The sequence below is a fragment of the Uranotaenia lowii genome, chromosome 1 (assembly GCF_029784155.1).
Source record: "Uranotaenia lowii strain MFRU-FL chromosome 1, ASM2978415v1, whole genome shotgun sequence".
Lineage (NCBI taxonomy): Eukaryota > Metazoa > Arthropoda > Insecta > Diptera > Culicidae > Uranotaenia > Uranotaenia lowii.
In genome coordinates this window covers 215662401-215686228 of record NC_073691.1, presented here as the reverse complement: position 1 = coordinate 215686228, position 23828 = coordinate 215662401, and the positions used below count along the sequence as shown (strand labels likewise).

The window sequence follows — 23828 nt, the reverse complement described above, 5'->3', positions numbered from 1 at the left end:
TTCCATAACAAATTCCTTCTCCAGTCTCATCAGGGCTTAATGAGACGACATTATCGTAAGTAAAGAGATGAACGCACACCTTTAAGTACCCATAACGCCAGCTAGTGACGTGTCGAATGTTTTCACAAGACAGGCAATAAATTACAAACCAAACAATACATCTCGTCCACCTTCAACAGTGAAAAAGCCTTGCAAAAAAGGCTCGAATGGATTGATTTTTATTTTTGGCAGCAAATGGCTTTTCCAAATCTGAATCAGTAGCTTATTTATTTTCCGCAGGTAATCATCTCCCCTTCTCTAGGTTTGTGGCATGCAACGTTTAATTAAACGCCACACTGCGGCACTGCTGTCCATACCCCAATATTTGGGGTGGGAACCGTGTGGAGAGCCTACGCACAGTTGGAAAAAGTAAAAAAATAAGAGGAGGGAAGTTAAAACTTATGATTAAAGGTTGTGAAACGAATTGAAAGCAAAGTCTGCAGTTAAACCGGAATCTGTATTATAAACTACAAAGAATAAAAGAGAAAAGTACTCATGAGAGCACGAGGGAATAATTTTCCGTTAGGAATCCATTTTCAATCGTGTAGGATATAACGAGATCATGATGAATGGTAAATTTAGACATTTCGACCACTGTCCACCACAGGCAGGGCGACAGTAACTGACTGATTGTCTTGTTGTTTGTCATCGGGCTGGAGTCCCCCTCCCGTAGTTCCGTCGTTATTGTAGAAGACTGGCACCCGCTCGTTCATTGTTGGCCTAGGTCCACGATCGAAAATCGAAGAAAATTCATGCAGCAGCGCCCCTTGATTCCAATCCCTAGAGCAATCGACATCCCCTCAGTGCCACATTTTTTTTACAACGAACGTAGTAGGCCTGCTTAGATTCGATACTTGAAGGAATCATCATGGAACACCATTGCTCAGTAGGCGCTTACCATTCGAAGCGCAAATATATCCACCAACAGCACAGCTCATGAGCTAAGATAATTTGGTTTACAGGTGTGATCGGTGATCGTTCATCATATCCAGCGCATATTAACGGAAGATATTTCGGCGGGTGGTTTTTGGGCCCATTCGATCGGCGAATCTCTTACGGAACGGTCACGTGCGGGAATTGGTCCCGGGATAAAGTGAGGGTATCCAAGAAAAAATACCGATAACCAAGTGCTCCAAACAAAAAAGGTTCTCATTTGGGAAGTGATCGACAAAGTGTTAGGATATGATCAATTAGTTTACCCAGAAGATTAATCCAATTGTGGATTTTGTGGCTCCTCGGAAACATTACAGCATCACGATGACGACCGATCTCTTCAACAGTTTGCAGTTTATCGGAGGCAACGCGGGAGCAAAGATGGGCAAGGGAAAAGCCATCATCAACGATCTGAACAATAATGAGACGATCATGCACGACGATCGGAACATTAGTGAGCAGGATGTCAACGCGTACTTGCAGCACTACAACAAGTGGACCCAGAGTGCGCTGGGACATCGGCTGACCGCAATTCTGAAGGATTGGTTCGGGTACGAGTTTGATGCAGAGATCAAGTGGAACAACGTTTTTATGATTGGGATTTTCCACGTGTTCGGCATTTATGGCTTTCTGGCATACTCGTGGCGAGCATCCTTGGTGGCGTGGGCTTGGGGTAAGCGTTACAAGATATTTTGGATTACCATGTTAACATTGTGGACCAGCTCAAAATAATCTTATAATTGAAAATAGTGGTTCTGATATAAAAGGGGATTATTCCACATATTTAAAAACAAAAAATTCTAAGATTCAACTGATAAGTATATCAATTCTTCAATAAGATTCACGCCAACCAGATTATCTCCTGTAAAACTAGATTATACTCCTGTTGTAGACCCTAAGCATCTCAAGATGTACATTCAAATCAAACTGTGAGAGAGGCGACTTTTGAACTATATTTTGTAGCTTGTTTATTTCCTAACATTTTAAAATGTGATAATGGCTTTTTTCACTCATTCATTCAAATATTCCTCTTACATTTAAAGGAAATCAAATAAGAAACCGATTATGCTTCATAATTCAATTTTTTGTTTCTTAACCAAAAATTATTGTCCAAAACCATTCTTTGTTCTATTGATCTCTTCCTATTCTTTTAGTTGCACGAATTATTCTTAAAATGCCTGTAAATAATTAACCCATATGTATAGCTCTCAAATGTTATAATGATTTGAATGATTCCTAAATTAGCGCAACAAGTATGAATTTAAGTTCGACAACTGGAATAATCTGACGCTTATGTTTTTTTGTGCAAATATCATATTACGTTCTGAGAGTCACATTTATATCCAGAATTAAAAGATCAAATTTCAGATTCCGAATTTATGCATAGAGCATGGTTGGCCAATATTTTCACCAAAATTGCCTTATTTTGAAGCTAGCGACGGTAGAAATTGAATTTCTGTATGAAAACTCCGCATCACGCCTGTGGGCTCTTTCTGTACATCCAAGGAGAAAATGTTGGCGTAAATTCGGGGGACTTCAATGCCCGATCAGAAGAGCATAACGAAACTGCTACACATACCCATCTCAACGAGATATTATTATCTCTCTTATGATACAATCAGTTGTTTTTTTCTGCAGGGCAAGAAAATGCTTCTAAAACTTTTATTAGAAGTTTGAAGGTGTGAATAAGGCAAACATTGCATAGAATCTTGCATGCAAGAATCATATTTTTGCATTTATGATGGTCTAAATCATATCTGATTGAGATGTAATCTTGATATAATGCTATCAAGGGATGATATAATATAATTAAACTTGCATGGACTTTTTGTTATAGTTTGAGATATTATATCATCCTACGATTACTAAATTATATCTCATTTTGATATGAAAAAATTGATTATGAAAATATCTCATCTAAATATAATTTTGTTTTTCTCTTCTGATCGGGTAGTCAAATCCCATTTGGCCCACGGCGGACGGGTCATGAGGTTTTTGAATCATAAACTGCCCAAATTCGCATATGAGTCCCATACGTTTAAACTGAAAACCGAGAAAAACGTTTGTAAATTTTGAAACTTGTTTTCAAGAAAACAATCGTATGCATCATTTTTGTAAAACCTATCAATAGCTCAGATAGACTCAGAGCACTTCGAAGAATACTTTTGTGTACGTTTGCGCTTATACTAACTAGTATTTACGAAGAATAATTCGCAAATGAGTCACTTTTGCTTAAGTTATCAGCGCTGGTGGCAAAAAACATGTTCTTTCCTAGCAAACTATATCAATTGTTTATCATTCTATTTGATTATAGAAGTGAGTTTTTTAAAGATTCGAAACTGGTTTTCATCGATGTTTTTAAGTCGAGTAGGATGCGTTTTCCGATTTCCGATTTCAAAATTTAAATTTAGCTGCCAAAAATAAGGAAATTGATTTCTTAAACCTTTTTCTTACTCATGATCATGACACAAGCAACGGGGAGAAGGAAGGTCCATGAGGGTCCAAAAATGCCAAGCAAAATGTTCTTGTCTAAACTCAAAATGTCAAAGAACTAATAAAATGGTTCAAGAGTTGTAATCTCGACTCGAGAACTTAGGTCAAAACCTCGAAATCTTATCCTAGGTCCAGATAGCCCTGTTGTCATTAGATTAAAATTTTTGCGCCCAAAATAACATGCTAAGGGAAAATTTTATGTAAACAACTCAAAGTATGATTCGAAATGGGATGGAGTGCTTCGTTGAAAAACAAATTCTCAAGTGTTTTTGTGTTAAGTTGTTATTGAATAATTCTCAAATGTCGTTAGAAAATTGATCTCAATGTCGGAATATAGATTTTTAAACAGATACAATATACAGATACAGGTTCAGCTCGAAGAGAGAGAGAGAGAGAGAGAGAGAGAGAGAGAGAGAATTTCTTTATTGATTCAAATTGCATGAAATCGAAGTTACTAAATCTGAATTCTTGTTTAAAAATTTAAAAAAATTACTCAATTAAAACTCAAATTACTCAACAATTTGGAAACACAAATCTAGTGTAAATCACAAATCTAAACATAGTAAATCACAAATATAAAATACGATCTGGACTCATTTCTAAGACTTCGTGTCTTGGAAAAAAAAATTGAATATTCAAAGGATTTTATTTCAATTATAAAATAAATTGTTAATAATGTTTTTTCGTTGATATAAGAACTTCAAAATAAAAGTTTCAAACTCAAATCTTAAACTGAAATCGAGTTTACAAGGGAGAAAATAAATCTAATTTGAACCGCAGGTAAATCTCTACCTTTTATATCTGAATATTTGATACATTTTTAACAAAATGGTAATAAAAGAATAGGCTTATTACTTGCTAATTTAAGTAAAAATAAAGATTTTATTAATGAAGCCACCAAAATCCCTCATTTATTTTTTAAAGCTTGGGAAAAAAAACAAAAAATATTTCCAGAACATATTTTATAAAGTTTTGATTTAAAATAATTATTCATATAACATAAATTAAAGCTGCATGATTAGATAGTACCTCCAATTTTTTTTAGTTTCTTTTATGTTTTCATTATTCAATCAAAAATTTAGCGACAAAAACCACCTCCCCCCTCCTCTTCCATGAATCGATTCTTCTAACGACCCTGCTCATGACCATCACAAAAACTTAAAAAAAAAAAATGAGTTTTACTGACACGATTCTAATAGTTCAGAATTGAAGTTGCAAATCAAAGCTATTTACGGTAAGTCATTAATAAATTATTCAAAATTATGTTCCTTATTCTGAACTAGAATTTTGTTTGATGATATCTTTTAAGCAGTCTTATTCGCAAATTTGAAATCAATATTTCCGAAACAGAAAAGAAAATAAGGGCGAATTAGTCATTCTAATAAAACCAGAATTTAAAGCTTCAGGCATAGGAACGCACATAGTTAGAATACAAAAAATATAACACCAATGCTTATGCTTATGCTTATGCTTATGATACATACACAGCCAGATCTTGTCAGCATGCCGGTGAGTAGTAAAAGTACATTTACTACTCATCTTAACTAGGCCGGGCCCACTGTGCAGTATTGGACGCAAAGACAACTGGAACACAGGGAGGAAGAAACGTGGACAACAGTACCATACGTTTCCATGGCTACTTAAAACTAAGATTTTAACGTTGGAAGCACATATGCTAAATTTCCTGTGCTCCTTGATGATGGCTCGTATGCATTCGTCCTTCTGTGGATGGAAATGATGTTTTTCTGCACAGAAATCCAAAACTTCAATATTTCCTTCCAAATTTCCTTAATTTTCTTTTTGATCTGTATTGTATTAACGTGGTTAGTAATAGTAACTTAGAGTTTCGGATTTCGACGCACTATCATTTCTGGTCTTTGACCTTGGATATAGCGCCTTTGCTCGCTCTTGAAAAGAAATATTAGAATAATAAAAAAACATAATTTGTGTTCCCAAATCCCCTTCCCCCAGGAAAACTTGTTTCAAAATAATTCAACGATAAAAACATATTGCGCATTTTACAGCGTCAAATGCGGTTCAAACTATCAATATAATATTGGAGGGAATCCTGTGGATAACATTCAGTGGGTTAACTTTAAAGTGAATTTTTCAATTGAAACTTACTTGTTGTAATAAATCTGTTGAAAATCTATTTTATTCATCTAAATTTATTGGCAGTATTTAATTAACTGAAGATTAAGAAAAACACGTAAAAATCTATCACTAGTACGAAAAAATGAAAATCAGAAAGGCGAAAAATTGGAATTAGCTACCGAGTTTGCTGCATTCGCTCGTAGTTATCACATATATTCGAATATGTGCCAAATGTGTTTCGCCGACCCAGGGACATCATCAAGCACACATCGATTCAACTTGCCTTTCTTCACTTCCCACCACAAATCTACCCCCTTCCTCGTTTCAGCCACACATACACTGAGAAGCCATGGAAAACATTGAAACTTTTCCATGTATCCAGAAACAGTTGACATTTTCGCCTAACCCTCAAAATTCAGAGCATTTTTGGGCATAAACTCATTCAGGACCCATGTTTTTTCACTTTTTCAACGTCTTAAACATTGAACCAATTGAAGTGATCGCAGTAAGCCTCTGTATGCAACTTTATGACGTTCGCTCAATCGTAGCAAAATAACAAATAATGTCCGCTTCCACATCCATTTCAAAATTTGTTTCTCAGATGCCTTCCAAAATACAAAAACATGCACTCAAATGAGTACAGAAATCTTACAAATTTTCATTTTTCTTCCTAGTCTCGTCTTGTGGTTGTAAAAACATTCTTAAACGCACAGTTATATCACTTCTGACACTGACTTCGAAAAAACGCGTGCGCTGCAGAAAAGTCAACGCCTCTAACCTGATCTGAATGTTCTTACTGAAAAAATGTTCACTAGACAACTTGAACTCTACGCATCGAAAGATTTGGTACAAACACTCAATCACTTCAACTCTCTCTGAAAGTTAGAATTTCGAAAACTCGTAATTTTTTCTAAAAGTTATTACAAAATTTCCACGACCGAAAAAACGCGTGTTGTCCGTTCAGCACCCGCCTACTCATCCTAGAATACAAAAAATATAACACCAAATACAAAAATAATTAAAATGCGAATTTTGAATTAAACTTTAGATCGTGTCAGAAATTAACCGTTATTGAAAAATGTTTAGCAAAGTGATAGCAATTGTTAAATATTATTCATTTTTTCTTTTCTTGAATTTGGAAAAATTTCTTATCTCGGTTTTTAAATAATAATTCACTATTAGGAAAACAAATATAAATTTTGAACTTAGATTAAATCATTCAAAACACATAGTGGATGATTAAATTTAAGTTGATATAAAGAAAAAAAAAAGTTACATAAGTGCCAGTGAAGAAATTAAAAATAATCATAACGAGAACTTTGGTTTTCGCTGTTTTTAAAAGCCTAAAAAGAGTTCTTTTGTTTGTAAACTTCGCAAACCTAACCGATTATATATTCTTTAAGTTTCATTTAGTGATAATTTTGCCTCATTTTCGTCAGATTGCCTCAGCAGACATTCTAGTAAAAACGGGTTTTAGTGGAACAAAACTTATCAAATTTTGTTTATTTCGAAACAACTGAATCCACCAAATGGCCCTCAAGTTCCTTTCAAAAGAGGAGTTTTGGGCCGAAAAGTTGGAAAAAATTAAAAAAAGATGGATGCAGCCTCATACAATACAGATTCCACAAAGTATAAGTGGGATGAACTGATCAATGTCATAACTGAAAAAGGAGAAATATTGTTCATCAGGTTATGTCGTTCTACTGAGATTTTTTTGAAAATTTCATCTTCAGATTCAGCGTCCAATTTTACGCATCTTGCATGAATACATGTATTTCATCGAATTTGACACTTATTGAAAAGCCGGGAGTTGTTTTCCGGCATAGATTAAAGAGTACTTCCCGTGTGCGAGCGCTCGGTTGAATCGGTAGACAAGACGGCTCCCAGCCGTCCAAGTGACGCACTAACTTGTTTTGCTTGTTTCGTGGCCGTCTGATGAAGCAGTGTGCCTTTAAATGGCTCCCTCTGTTGGAGAAAGAATGAGCCTTTTTTGACGCCATGGAAATAACGTCGTGTTCATGGAGTGGAGGCAGAGGGGAAACTTGTTTTCGGAGAGTCGTCAACACCTTATAGAATCAGGGATTAAGCTTTTTGGTGTTCATAAGATATCACATCACAAATTGATTTGCAAAAAAGAATTAGAATATGTAAGCAAAAAGCTAATTGTCAAATAACTTGGTAAAATCTCTAGCATCGGTTTCTGCTTTGGTCAAACTTAGATGTTTTCTTTTTCTAACACCAACATGGCAAAAATTTGTATGCATCCTGATGTAAAAAGCAAAAGATACAGGTGATGAAGAAAATTTTCCGGGGCGGACGTCTTCAAGCGATCGATGCTACGAGGCGAGTCAGCAAGCCTAAGCATGAAACAAAAACTGCGAATCTGAATTCATTAGTGTCATATGCCATTCTACTCCGCAGATAACAGAGATAAAAATGCATCCGAGACGCTTCTCGCATGAATAATGAGGAAAAATGATTTTTTTTTGTGTCCAGAATTGCATTACACGACTGTTGATGTAGGCAGTGGTGACAAAATGTTTTGGAATCGATTTCTACTAAAGTGGGTATACTCTGAATACCGTAAAGAGAAATACATCGGGACATTTTTTATGCTATTTTCATAATATTTCTGTCAAATCCAGCTCTTTCAGCTCCCCATTTGCTTTGTATGGTTTCGTTTGTGGACCTGAGCCAAACTGAATCAAAGTATAGTTTTTTATGCAACAAGTTGGAAAAACACAAATAACACACGAAGTATTACAGGACACGACACTTAACGTTTTTACTAACGGAAAAGGGTATTAAATTTACCTTTTTTGTCGACCGGTTTCGGGCTAGATATTGCCCATCTACAGGACGATGTCCGACTGTAGATGGGCAACATGGAGTCCGAAACCGGTCGACAAAAAAAGGTAAATTTAATTCCTTTTTCCGTAAGTAAAAACGTTAAGTGTCGTGTCCTGTAATACGTCGTGTGTTATTTGTGAAGCATAAGTTTTTACGTTTAGCACAACCAGTAAAATGAGTGAAGTTGGAAAAATTTGGTTTTTTTCAGCACGATTCGTAAACATTACGAATTGTTAGCATTACGTCGAGTGCTGAAAAAAACACATTTTTATGAAAATTCAAAAAATCTTTTGAAAACCCTTGGGTTGACCTCCCAGCAAACATTTTTTTAGCTATATTGATTTGATATACGTTCCATATACATTATAGAATGATCGTATGAATGTTGAAAAAAACAGCATTTAGCTACCAAAGTGGAGGCAATAAACATACATAAATTTCATATCTTTCTAAAGCAACGAAAAATACATCATTTGGGCGCTATCCGACTCCTTATTCGTCCTTATCGGAAGAATGCAAGAGAGCTAAAGATTTTGCTCTCATAGCCTTCAAATCGTTTCCAGTGACAAGTGACAATATTTTCCAGTTCTCTCATTAAATATTACTCAAATTTCCATCTCATTCTGAGCCATCTGGATGCTCTGATGGTTCCAGAGAGAACATGACGATGATTTTCTCACTTGAAGTCCGAGCGGGAGCGAAATCATTTCAAAATTTACAAACATGGCGGACTTTCTATTATATCCGACTTAAACTGACTCCAGAAGACATTTTATACGATCTATTTATTATGCAGTTAGAATTGCGATTCGCAACACCATTGTAAACGACTTAAGTTATCATTTATGATACATGTTTGCTGGGCTGTATAAGAGGCAAATTTTAACAAAATGCCGCATGTGAACGAGCATGTTAATGTCTTGAAGATGTCGTATCAAGTAGATCGTATATTGTATTTTTGCAAGCGAGAAAACAGTATAAAAAGTAACACTTTTTCATACTGCTTTCAGTGTCCAAAAGTTCACTTTCCAGCACTAAACTGCATATAAAAAATTACGTAGGCAGGATTGTTATCATCAATTTCAAACAGTAATTGTTGTTCACCCCGAGTGCTGTCAATGAGAAAAGTGGCTTATTAACTGAGAAACTCGTAAGCTTAAGAACAGTACAACAATGATATAATTTCAATCTTTGAAATGTCATAGCATCGGACCTAGATCTAAATGAAGAAATGCACAATTTTAATTTAAAACAATCAATTAATTCAATACGTTATAACTATTTTACAATACGCACTCTTAATATCGCGAAAAACACTGGCGACACCTATACACGAAACTTTTTTTAATCAAATCAACCTCTTAATACCAAATCATAACACCATCGAATCGTGCGAATTTGACCATGAGACCAATAAACCACGTCGGGTATCAAAATAAATACGGGTCTACTTTTTCCAACACTTAAAGTATACCATTTTTTAAATAAAAAAAAATATAATCAAATATTAGAGTTTGGTGGATCTTTATTTTCTAATTCATGTCTTTTCGAAAACTGTCTGAGGAATTCAAAATTCCTCACAAAAAAGTAAAGTCAAAATTTTAAAACTTTAAACAGTGAGCAATGTCTCTTGGATCGACCCGTCTTAAAGATAATCTAAATCGAAATGGCGAACAAAACACGCAAGACGAAACCGCGAAGGAAGCTGTTAGGCATACCCGACAAAAGCACGAAAAGATGCTTACTATTAAATTTCCACCTGTAAAATCTCAAACAAACGGCTCTCCTGGCGATGGGTGATGACATCAGCAAACTCGAAAGGCAAAGATGCGCACTAGGATACGCGATCCCCACCCAAGAAACGATAAATAGAAACGCTAGACACATTAAGGCGCAACAATTTGGAGTGGGAATCAAATGAATACCGAAATGCGGTAATGAACACGATACCAGGCAGACAGACGGAAGACACACGTAAGGAAGTTCATATAAGCTGACCTTTGAATTGGAGACACTAATCACATCTGGGGATCTTGGGCTACGTAAGAGCAGTTGACAAAGACAAAGGTTCAAAAACGTACTAATTAAATGGAAAATTGAAACCAAGGCGGCACAACTGGACAAACAAATAGCGTTTTTGACTGAGTTCAAAACTCGGAATAAAAAATTTAACAATCAGGATATTTGGAATTCAGTGTATTAAATGCCATCATTTAAGATTTCTTAGATAATAAATTCATTCAAAAATAATTGTAACTGACTGAAAATTAGAATTATTAAAAACTCATAAACATAGAACATATTGCTGGTCAAAATAACAATTTCAAATGATCATACAGTAAAAATAAATGAGTAATAAACTGATACTGATACATATTTACAACTATAACGAGCGTCCAAACATCAAAACTTTTCATTCAGAAAAAAACTGAAAATTGGATAATTGAGTTTTGATATCTGCATTCACAGCTACCACTACTTGGGAATCCATAACTATAGATTCAGGACTAGGGATCAAAATTTTTAATTGACAGTCAAGAATTCAAGAATAATCAAACGGGAAATGCAAAGAAAGGAAAAAAACTTAAAATATAGAACTTGAATAAGGTAAGTGAGCCTTATTTTGGCATGATGCTTTTCTTGGCAGGCCGACTTACCTTTTCATGTATTTCTGGTCCAAATTGAGCTCAGCTTTTTGAATACATTTTCATTGTGAGAATAATTTGCTTAAAAACTGTGCATACCGATATTTTTTTTATAATTGATTGTACTTAATTACTTTTTTTTTTAATTTTTTTTCGATCTGCATACGAGGCAATTTCATTTGAAACCACCATATTTCGCATGAACTTTCATTACGTGGCATGAAACATCTGAAGAATTCACAGAAAACTGCTGGAAAAGTTATCAACACATCTAAAAATTTTTTATTTTACATATAGAATATGTTGTCCAGGCTACAAACATTCTAAATGGAAAGAATTTGCGACTGGTTTATGTCAGTTTTAGTATTTTTTCGTAATAAAACTTTTTGTTTACATCTTGTTTCATACGACGTAATGAAAGCTCACGCGAGATATGATAATCAAATGAACTAACATTTCTACTGCGATTGTCAAAATCTAAAGCGATTTCTTACGCGTACATTTATTTGAAAAATTTGCAATAAATACTCATGCCTACAGTTAAACTCTGCAAAAAATATAAAAATAAAACTTAGATAAAAGAATGAATGTTTTAAATGAAAATTTAAAATCAATTTTGTTCTTATTCTTGGCATGCAGCTTCAATCAAAATACACCATCAGTGTTGGAAACTGAACAAAACTCATGTTTATTAATGATGTATTCTTCTCTCAAAATTTATTCAAAAAACAAATATTTTCATACTAAGGAAGATAAGGGCATAATGGCCACCTAAAGGAGGACGCATATTTAACCATAGAAAACAGCTATAATATGTGAGTTAAATAATTGTTTCGTAATCAGACATTAAAAAAACTGAAGGCTGAAACATGAAAAAGTAGATAAAAACTTTAAAAAATGCATTTCAAATTTTTTTTGCCGAAAGCTTAAAATCAGTAACGATAGGGGCATAATAAGAATGCCCCCTGGGGCACTATAAGCACCATTAATCGGGGCACGATGAGCGTTTTCTGTCGTAGAATCTAGCAGCATCCTTCTAGAGTAGAAGTATTGTAATTTTTAAGACAGTTGTATATAGAACTTCAATTATCTTGAAATTTAAGGTAGCTTAAAGTAAATTGACAGCTGTTGAGTTTATTTCTTTTATGTATATTTTGTCGGCCTCTGATGGAGTGGTCAGGAGTTTCATTAGGAAACTTAGGCATTCTAGGAGACAAGGCGGATGTGTTTCAAGTGGCCACATCACTTACTAAAGTGATTTCCAAAGCACATCACCCTTCTCCTCAAACATCACATGTGCTGCTCTTCCCTTCCTCCTATCGACTACACGGACTTGGCCGGCACCGTTATTGGTTCATTTGAAAGCAGGAGATCCTCAAAATTGTACAGTGAGATTGTGTTGCGTGTTCCCAGCAATCTTTCATTTGGTTCATTGTGCAATGTTGATTATCTCGGACCAATCACGGAGTGCAACCATTATGCCATTGGCCAGGACCCGTAGTTGATAGCAAGCTTAAGCTCAAGCTCAAAATACAATTCCACGTTCAAGTCATATTTTAGATTTATATTTGTTTATTTTTATCTTAATGAAACTTTCTCAAGAGATTTCGCAAAAATGATAAACTGTGATATCTCACTTGAAGCTTCTTAAAAAAAATCCAATAATGTGAATGAATTAGGGCTAAATACGGATATTTTACCTGAATGTTACAGAAACTGAGCAACACCGGATTTTTCAAAAATTCTGCATTTAATATCTTGGTTTAGATAAGTCCATGCCATCTGAAATACTTATAAATAAGGTTTTTTTGGGCTTGGGCCAGCTCTTTACTCTTACACAGATTTCCATAGGAATGACAGCTTATCGGAGTAAATTGGAGTGAAGGCTTTCTCTGTTTAGCACATGAGAAATCGTATGCCGGGATTGCGAGAGCGCCCATCTCCAATTGTTAGTAAAAATCTTTTTCACATTACTGGTGGCCAAAAATTGGATCATCGAAACGGCAAAAAATTGATACCGCGGCCAAGGAATTGGTGCACCGCAGTGAGTACTATATCTACTGGTATTTTTCTCACATTTATGAAAGTTCCATAGAGAATATACATTTTTGTTGAACTCTTAGCAAGTTAGCATGGAAATTCTTCAAAGGATGTTCTATGATGCATTAGACAGGAAGGTTGGAATATTTAAAAAAAAAAGTGTCAACCATGCCTTAGGTGCCACGGTCGGGTACATTTACCCTATATAATTGTTACAAAAAAAACTCATTGTCAGCTGCCACCCATCATCATCAAAGATAGACAAAACAAAACCTTAAAAAACACCGAACAAAGTTAGTCGTTGTGGCAAATAATGCTTACTTGAAAAGCACCCACCAAAATCGGATCTGTCGTCCTCCACTCTAAGGAAAAACAAAATCATCACATGTTTTGGCAGTTTTCAATGCCAGCCGAGATCACATCACGAGTAGTTCATAAGAGGGGTGTCAGAAACAATACATTTGGAAAAGATGATGAGTAAAAATTTATCAAAAAGTCTGTGAATCTATCAAAACAGATAAACCAATATTTCCAATTCCATGGAAAAATCTTAAAGTTACTTCTAAATCAGTACAACAATCAATTGAAATCAAATTCTTAGGAACGAATACTCAAAACATCGGCCAAACTGTGAGACAAAGCCAGTTGACTGTGCTTGTGATGAAATGTTTCGGCCAAAAAAAATCGTCACATCCGCCTGCCTAGTAGCTTGGTTTATTTTTTATTTATATTTTATTTTCCCCCAAATCTTCGCAGCCACCTTCGATTGAAAACGAACACAAATCCACTCAAACGGTTGCTGCTTGCCAAAATCCCTTGGCCTGCCTCCATCGGAGAGCTACATCAAGGAATCGCCTTGCAACTCGATTGATCAGTAGGCGCTTGGCTTTTCGGACGCGACCAACTCCGCGATTTGTCTCAAAGCTCATACTAAGATAAAACTGGCCTTCTTAGTTTCTTGTGTTGTTCGTCATTGTGTTGTGTTAGACGAACGATTAGGCACAAACCATCGCGAGGGGTATTTGAAAGGTTGAATTTTTGACTGCTGATTTTTGACCACATTCGATCAGTGAGCCTCACGCGAAACGGTCACCCACGTGGGAGTTGGGCTTTCAAACTTGTGTTTAGCCACGTTCTAGAGAGTGCAGGTGTTCAACGAGGAATTGCCATTTCCATAAGGGTGTTAACATAGCGCATTACCTGCTAGAAGATTCGAAGTGATGATAACAATGAGCTATTAGAAGTTCATAGAAGTAAATTAATTGCTAAATTAAGTAAATCGAGAAAAATCGTGTGTTGTGGAAGTACAAATCAGCAGACAGAATGGCGGCCAGACTAATGGAAAGTTTACAGTTCATTGGGGGCAATTCGGCCCAGAAGATGGTCAAAGGAAAGGCCATCATTGATGATCTGAACAATAATGAAACGATCATGCACGACGATCAGAACATTAGTGAGCAGGATGTCAACGCCTACTTGCAAAACTACAACAAGTGGACGCAGACTGCCCTGGGACATTATCTTACCAAGTTAGTGAATTTGTTCGGATATAAGTTCGATGCCGAGGTCAAGTGGAATAATGTGTTCATGATCGGGATCTTTCACCTAATTGCGGTGGTTTCCTTCTGTATGTATGTGATTGAAGCGACTCCCACCACCTACGCTTGGGGTAAGAAACTTAAACACTTTGAAGATAAATTGTCGCTTTAATTTGATTAAGATGAATATTCATTATTTTAATCCATCATAAGTACAAGCTTGTAAAACCTTGATATTCAAGTTTTCTTCTAATGTACAATATTCATTCTAACAACCTTAATTGGAATCGCGGATTTGCTCACACGCACCGATGCCTCACATATTATTTCGGGGGTTTGATCTGAGCCCCCCAGTCAACTTCAAAAAGTTACGTAACATTTACCGTCAGCGATCGTCGTCGTCAGATAACAAACTAACGGACTAATCTCAAAACCATGTCCACGGCTAACAACACGCTCGATGGTTTTATTTTGAACCTCCTATGAATTAAAAACGAATCTTAATTAGGATGAGTTGCAGTTTCTATCGAAAAGTAGATGATGGCCACCAATGCGTTACTGTGAGGAAGACCTACCCCACACAACAAGTGAGATTTATGAGACACATGAGACATTGGAATTCTAACAAATTCATATTAGGCAATCTTTGACAAAGGTCAAGAGGTACAACTAATCTAAAGCTATAGCATTTGAAACCAAATCAGCATAAGGATTGCCTTTAAAATCAAAATTTCGCTCAAAAATCATATTTTATAATTCTCAGAATACTCATCAGCATTACCGCCAAAAAATAATTTTAAATGTACGGAAATGTTGAATCCAGTTCAATTTCCAATTTTTTATCAGGAGCAGCTGGCTTCTCGGCTGGGTTTATTTCAATATGGAAAATGGAAGGAGAAGCTCAGCTTCGAAATTTCGTTTCGAGAATTTAGCACATCTGCGTCATCCCACAAGATGGAAATCCAGAAACATCCAAAACTTGTTTTTCAACATATTCTCATACCCATCACTAATCCCGGTGAAGAATTTGAAACCAAAACAGGTTAGTGAAAACTTCCTGAAACCGTCTGGAAGGAGTTTTGTCACCGTTTGCGAAATTCCATCTAAAAACTCACCTTTCTTTTTTCAAATTTAATAAATTTTTACGTCTCCAAACACCGAAATTGGTTTAATGTTAATATTTTAAAACAACCTTAAATTTGAGTCGGAAATTTAACTTTTTATAGTTTTTTTTTCTCAAATCCTTAGTAAAACCCCAAAGCCAGCTTGATCAGATTGAGGTTAAAAATTAGACACACGCCCAGGCCGTGGTTTGATTATCATATGCAACGGAAGATCATTCTCGCCTTTCCAAAACCGGTTCTATCGAAATAAAGGAGATGATCATACTGCCTGGTTGATCCTCGAATTTCGAAGCGTTTCAAAATTTCCACGAAGTTAAACTTTACTGGAGAACTCAAATTAGCATCGAGATTCCATTTGAAACTACCTCAACAATACTCCCTGGTTGTCACAGCTTATACAGTACCGTTCATATTTGTACAGAAATTGGAAGCATGCGCACTGTCACTTCGACATGATTTTTTTCTCATTTTTAGGTTAATGCCTGAAATGTTGTACCTCGTGTAACTTTTGACTCTTTTGACTTCAGACATACCAAGTTTTATAGATGTACCGACTAGTGGTATTCGGCCAACGGTCGAATACCGAATATTGACCTTCTCAACTATTCGGCCAAACGAATATTTTATTGAATTTTTAATAAAAATACAAAAGCGATTATTGCAATTTCCTTCTATTTCTTCCATTTTAATGCCCCTAATGTTTTTGAATCGATTATTTTCAACCACATGATATTACTAGATAATGTATTACAAGATCTTTTACAAGAAGGGGTTCAACCTCCAAATGAAGAATGACTCTGAAAGAATTACCAGGAAGTCATATTCATGCTAAATTAAGGCTAAATCTGACGACGGGAAGGGTTTGCATTGAAACTTGTTGATGGAAGTACTTGATCAGTGGACAGGATTCACTTCTTGGAGGTAGAAGAACTTGGAATACTTTATAACGACTATCTTACTTATAGGTAATGTTTGTTTATTAATGATAAACATCACCAAGTGTGTTTGTTATCAGCATTCCCACATAAAAACTGTATTTTCAAGAAAAGCAATCTATTGAATTTGTAAAGAATCTCAAATATCTGTATTGAAATCTATATTGCTCACTTAGATGCAGAATGTTCCAAAAAGGTACCCGATCAGGAGAGCATATCAAAATAATAACTCAAACGTATCTCACCAAGATATTTACATCTGATTCAGTTATAATTAAGTACTCCAAATTTCCGATTTTAAGTTGCTCCAATCTGAATTATATCTTATTCTAATTAAAAAACTTGAATGGGGTTGAGCTCATATTCAATGATCAAAATTTTTTTCGGATTGTCCCAAAATAAAATGATTATATCTTATTTTGATATAGGAACAACTTTTTCTGAAACACGGACATCGAAGTCAACGGCTCAAACCTTACATTAACGAGTTTCGCTCTACAGATTCATAAAATTGAATCAAATTTTTGGGAAACCAAAAATGGGGCATGGTTTTATCAAATAATGTGGTTTATTGACCTTCCACTAGAAAATTTTCTCGAAGCACTCATATCTTGATAAGTTATAATTTTGATATAATTTGTTTCGTCCAATATCAAACTATGATATCTGAACGAAATATAATCTTGATAGGAGCATATCAAAAACTGATATAATTTAGCTATGATCGTATAGATTTTTTGATATAATTTGAGATATTTTAACATCCTACGAGTACTGAATTATAACTCATTTAGATAGAAAAAAATAAGTATCAAAATATCTCATTTTGATATAATTTTGTTTTTCCCTTCTGATCGGGTAAACTCATTGAAACATGAATTTTGAATTCAAGTGTATTTAAAACATTTTTCACTTCTATCCTAGTATTTTATCTTGCTATTTTTGTTTTGTTTTTAGGGATGAAAAAGGATGAAAACCCCGAACAAAAAGAAAAAAAAACCTTGCAAAATTTTGATTTGATATTTATTTGGTTTTGCGAACCTCTTATTCCCCGAATTTGACCTATAAATAACATTTAAGAATTGCGAGAATACTATTTTGTACACACTTTTACATATTTTAAAACATTATATCTTTTGCCTTATAGCACCGAAAAAGGTGACCTTTCCTGATGGCGTAAGATTAAAACATCTTTGAAAGTTCGTGTAGTTGTTACTAGTTTTTACCAAAAGAAGCAGCCTCTTGTAGAAATTTTAACAGATCCAGCTATAAGAGATCTAGCCTCAAGTTCCGAATATCCAAGTGGATCGATCTAGGACTCAATCGATTTTGAAGATCGATATTTTCCTGACGATCGAATATTTCCGGCATACACGCTCAGTGACTGCCCAATCAACCAAAAGTCTCGTTAAAAGGGTCAAACACAGCTTAATCAGCATAATCAATATGCTGAAATTCGTTTTATTCAACCCAAAATTTAAGTTCTTATTGAAACTTTGAAGTTCCATTACAGATTTGAACGGCCTTCTGTTCAGCTCACATATCATCGTTTTATCAGCAAAAACTAAAAAAATCTATTCTCTCCTCTCTTACTCCTCCTCTACTCCCCCATCAACTCGATTCATCTGCACGCATGTAACACATTTGATTTATTTGCTTACTCAAGCAGATAAACAACCTAATGAAAAAAATTAGTCCTGATACGAGATTTGAACCGCGATGCTTCAAGATGATAGCCAAACACGCTGCCACGAGGTCACGCCTAGAGGTTGTCTTACCAGCAGCTAAAACTCGAAGTGGTTATAAGCTTCCTTAGAATACCTGTAAAGGCAGCCAGCGATGCCAGGCTATTTGAGGAACTTTTTGGAACTTGAAGTCCATGGAAGGCTATTTGAGACCCAATTTGTAACTTTTATACTGAATGGAAATGATTGACATGTCAGAAAAAGGCTATTTAAGGAACTTTTTGGAACTTTCATGCTCGCATTCGAGAAAATTCCCTTTGGAACCTTTGTTCAGCGAAATTCGAACTTCGTAGGCACACGTTTAAGTAGATATGGGACTTTTGGTTGCTTGGGTGTTGTTCTTTTGATTCATTTACTTCAATAGTATTTTATAGCGTATATCTTAAACATGATAATATGGGAGAGTGAGGTATCATGGGTCCCTTTTTTCTTTGCTCCATAATTTCTTTATTATAAAATATAAAATTAAAAAAATAATCGATATGGTTTTCCACATTTCTTACGTATCATTATGCTTTTTTTAATTTTCTAATATTTTTCCCCAAGCTCTAACCGTCCAGAAAAAAACAATATTTTTTGGATTTTGAAAAATGGTGGGAATTGTGGGCCACCAAACCCAAATTGACCAAATTACATGCTAAGTTTAATGTGGTTTACCCAAAACTGTTATTTCATAACTCATTTCGTTATTTTATAGCAATTTCAGATGAGGAAATAAAAAAGAAAATTGTGTATGATCGACTTGTTTAAAAAAAACTGGGTCGCGAACGTTTAGACAAAATTCCTTATATAAGATTTATGTTCGTCTATAATATAGCATTGAATAAAATTGACAGTGTATTCTTCACAACTCTTCATTTAGCGCAAGAAAACTTTACATATAGGATAAATGTATTTTACGTTATGAATGTGTATAAAAACACCAAAATAAAGGTGGCCCAGGATACCCCACATTATGTGGCCCATGATTCCGCACAAGAGATGATTTGCAAATTGGTTGCGTTTGAGTGACTTATTGGTTATTCATGAAAAATTCCCTTAACATGTGAAAGAATAAGAAAAAACTGAAATAATAAGCATATGAGCATATTTTTGTTATGAAGTGTGTATTTTCGCCGATGAAATTTTTGGGTGCTTGTTTAACTATGTAAGTTTTATTTTTTAGATAGTTGAATAAAAAATGTCATATGATGCATTCATAAATTAACAATTTCAGAAATATATGCTTACGCAAAGCGACGACGATGACAGTTGGATTGAGGTTTTTATCTCAACACACAGCTGAAATATTTAGAGTGGTCCACGTTACCCCACTCTGCCATACTTAAATGATACATAATTGATACTTAGTAGGCTAAACTTTAATTTTTGTAAATAGTTTCTGACAGTGTTCGGCATTAAAGCGCTAATCGCTAATTTGTCTGCTCCGTTTTTGTTAGATAATTATTGTTTTCATTATTTTTTCCCCAAACTTTTGTACTGGCAGATAGACAAACGTCACCACAAGTAATCAGTCAAGGAAGAATGCTGATACATGCTTTTTTCTAGTGTCTGGAGTTAAATCGCTAATCGCTAATTAGTCCGCTACTTTTTTGCCGACAAATTTATTTTCTTACGACATTTCTGTTGAAAAAAAAAGGATAAACAACCTCTACTACGGCAATTATTCAAGCAAGAATGCTGATAAATGTTATTTTCTATAAAATGATGGAGTTTTTTCAGCCGTAAGTTCTCCAGAAATAAAGTTAAAAAATAAATATTAAAACAAAAATGTAGCGGACTAACTAACGAATAGCGTTTTAATGCCGACCTCTGGTTTCTGATGAGGTTTGAAGACTGTAAACAATGATCAAGATATTGCAATTTAAACTATCTATAGCACATACGGTTAAAAGGTCGTGTTCCAAAAGGTCACATTAACTTGAGCGCTAATAAAGATATTATATATCAAACGGCTTAAAGCCGCTGCTTGGTGCGTGTTCTAAATGTGCCTATCGAGTACCTAAACGTAAGAAAATTCAATTTCAAAAGTTCTAAAGATCGTAAATTCATGATAACACGAGAACTCAAAAGCGTGCCTATTTTGAGAATCTACAAAGTACATTATCGTTTAATTTTATGCACGAACCACAGATAAAACCTTCTGAAAACCTTCGCCTGTTTTCCTACCGATACCATAAATCGCATACCGGTCTAGATTAAAGAAAATTTAAGTCTTCCTAGAACCGACCGACAGGGGAAACGAAAATGGAAACAGCACTTTCTAAATTGCACTCTCGGGGTGACATCGTCCAAGGTGATCGCAATTCCCCGGAACATGCCACCCAATTAGGTTTGTAGGTTCGATTTATTCCCGCAACACGCACTCTGACGCACCATCAACGGCAGGTTGGCAAATCGAAGGGTTAGTTGCACACCTGAAGCAGCAACCAGTTTGCCAGACCAGACCTTGAAACGTAAGGAATTTGGACATTCAAAAATCATTTCGACAGTCACACCATCAGCAGCGCAGGGATCGGCTTGCAGCAATACGTCATGCTATTATCGCACCACTTGGTTTCATCCGCCACAGAAAGAGAAAAAAAGAACAAGGCAAACCATTCACGTCTTCTACATTGACGACTTTTCACCGGGGTTGTTGCTGCTGCCCGGGGGCCAGATTCCCAAAGCCCAAACCCAAATTTGGGTCCGTTGAATCATACACAGCCCGCGAGAGTCTCAAAGGTCACAACCACACGTTGTTGTCGTTGTCGGATCTTTGCCTTTACGTCACTCTTTCGGCGATGTCTCCCTCATACCTGTCACTTTCCTGCTGCTGCATTTCCCGACCTACAGCAAGTATGGGCGTCTTGTGATGTCAACTTTGGAGCAGCAACCATCCATCGGCTGAGCTTAAGCGCGATTGTTGCGACGACACCACAAAAACGGCTTTTTAATCGCAGCAGCTACATAGGAGTATTCACAATAGCTGTTCAAGTAGGTCAGATTCACTAGACACCTTCTCCGGAGATCAGGGCGCGTAGATCATGCTGGATGGCTGCCAGAGAAAGACAACGACATCTGTTATTGAACGACGAAACCAATTAGTCAGATGCAGTTTTCGGTAAACAATTTTCAAGACAGCCTTTTGTTACAGTTTCGTCACGCAGTTTACCAATTTTCGATCGACTTGATTCGTTTTTCTTAGCTCTTGCCGCCCAAGGCCAAACAACAATCGAGCGACGATTCCAAATGAGGCTCTGGCCACTAACCACCACACCGTAGGCCCTGCTCTGGCCGTTTTAAATGTGGGATTTTTCGTTTTAATTCAAGCTCGTTTGTCTATTTTTGATCCAAAACATCTAACAGCCTTCATATTTTATTTTCGCAGGTCTCTTCGTTGGGGGATGTGCCGGGTTCGGCGTCACGGCTGGCGTCCATCGGCTTTGGTGCCATCGGGCGTACAAGGCCAAACTTCCGCTGCGAATCATCCTGATGTGTTGCTACTCGATCGCCGGCCAGAACACCATCTACGATTGGGTTCGGGATCATCGAATCCATCACAAGTACTCGGAAACGGACGGCGATCCACATAACTCCAACCGTGGCTTCCTGTATGCCCACGTGGGCTGGCTCATGCTGCGGAAGCACCCGGAATGCATCAAGAAAGGCCGACTGATCGACATGACTGACATCACGAGCGACCCTGTCGTCCAATTCCACCATCGGTAAGTTCCGCAGCCGGAAGATTTGGACCGAATTGTCTCCGTTTAATTAGTGCCAATTATCAGAAACGCTACAAAAGGTGCAAGACTTCAGAAACATCATCAACATTAACCATGACAGTGACACTGAACATATTATCACTAATGCTGTTAAGGGCCTACATTTTTTAACCGGTTCTTTCTAAACCTTGCGAACTTCGTCAAAAATTATGCACATCACGAACCACCTAAAGAAAAATAATCCATCAAAATTTATCACCTTATCAAAAATTAGCTGTCCAAACATGCCTTTGCTATAATCAACATTTGGCGACACATGGTCAAGTTATACTATTTCAACAAAGTAGGCCCAATAGAAATGGGAAACACAATATATAGTGGGGCATGGTGTCTCGTGGATAGAATTTGCGCTTTCATGCAACAATGCATCATGGCCATCCATGATTGAGATTTCGCGATGCGATCGAGTCTCGACGTGGTGGGCAGCTGCTAGCTTTACTAGTTCACTGACCGTGAAACGATTTATAGTATTTTTTTTGGCTTAAGAGTTTTCTCAGCAGTATGATCAACTGATTCGATAGTTACGATGGTTTTTCACAGGCTTTGAGGGTAGGTGACCTGTCGGTGGTCCTATCAATGTTGAGTTGTTGACAGACTTAGGCATTTGAAATGTATAAGAACATTTTGAGCGATAATTGTTTGTTGCATCACATAAATTCGTTACAAGGTTTCCCAAATAAAAAAAAATTTGATTTTCATTCTTTGACAATAGCCAATTTAATAAGAAAGTATACCCGCTAAAACAGTTATTTTTTTCACACAGGAATAGACAATGGAACATTTAATGGCTTTTGGTCGTAACTCGTATCTTATTACGGTCCTTAAAGCACTCTTGCAAAAATACAGTCAAAAGTACTAGTTTTTTGAAGTTAGTTCAACGGATAAGATCTATAGGCGGTCATATGAAAGTTTTTATTTATTCATTAAAAAAATAAATGTTTGTCATTTTTGTCGTTTTTGTCATATGTGTCATTTCTGTCTTTTTCGTCATTTTTGTCATTTTTGTCATCTTTGTCATCTTTGTCATCTTTGTCATCTTTGTCATTTTTGTCATTTTTGTCATTTTTGTCATTTTTGTCATTTTTGTCATTTTTGTCATTTTTGTCATTTTTGTCATTTTTGTCATTTTTGTCATTTTTGTCATTTTTGTCATTTTTGTCATTTTTGTCATTTTTGTCATTTTTGTCATTTTTGTCATTTTTGTCATTTTTGTCATTTTTGTCATTTTTGTCATTTTTGTCATTTTTGTCATTTTTGTCATTTTTGTCATTTTTGTCATTTTTGTCATTTTTGTCATTTTTGTCATTTTTGTCATTTTTGTCATTTTTGTCATTTTTGTCATTTTTGTCATTTTTGTCATTTTTGTCATTTTTGTCATTTTTGTCATTTTTGTCATTTTTGTCATTTTTGTCATTTTTGTCATTTTTGTCATTTTTGTCATTTTTGTCATTTTTGTCATTTTTGTCATTTTTGTCATTTTTGTCATTTTTGTCATTTTTGTCATTTTTGTCATTTTTGTCATTTTTGTCATTTTTGTCATTTTTGTCATTTTTGTCATTTTTGTCATTTTTGTCATTTTTGTCTTTTTGGTCATTTTGGTCGTTTTGGTCATTTTTGACATTTTTGAC

At 35.7% G+C, this 23828-nt stretch overlaps 1 protein-coding gene across 1 annotated transcript; it reads left to right on the top strand.

Moving 5' to 3' along the window:
• The first annotated feature begins 871 nt into the window (after nt 1–871).
• Nucleotides 872–22147, top strand: LOC129738403 (stearoyl-CoA desaturase 5-like). Its single transcript, XM_055729582.1, has 2 exons — nt 872–1645; nt 21807–22147. The coding sequence occupies exons 1-2, from the start codon at nt 1297–1299 to the stop codon at nt 22145–22147; spliced, it is 690 nt and encodes a 229-aa protein (XP_055585557.1). The 5' UTR covers nt 872–1296.
• Nucleotides 22148–23828: the final 1681 nt, after the last annotated feature.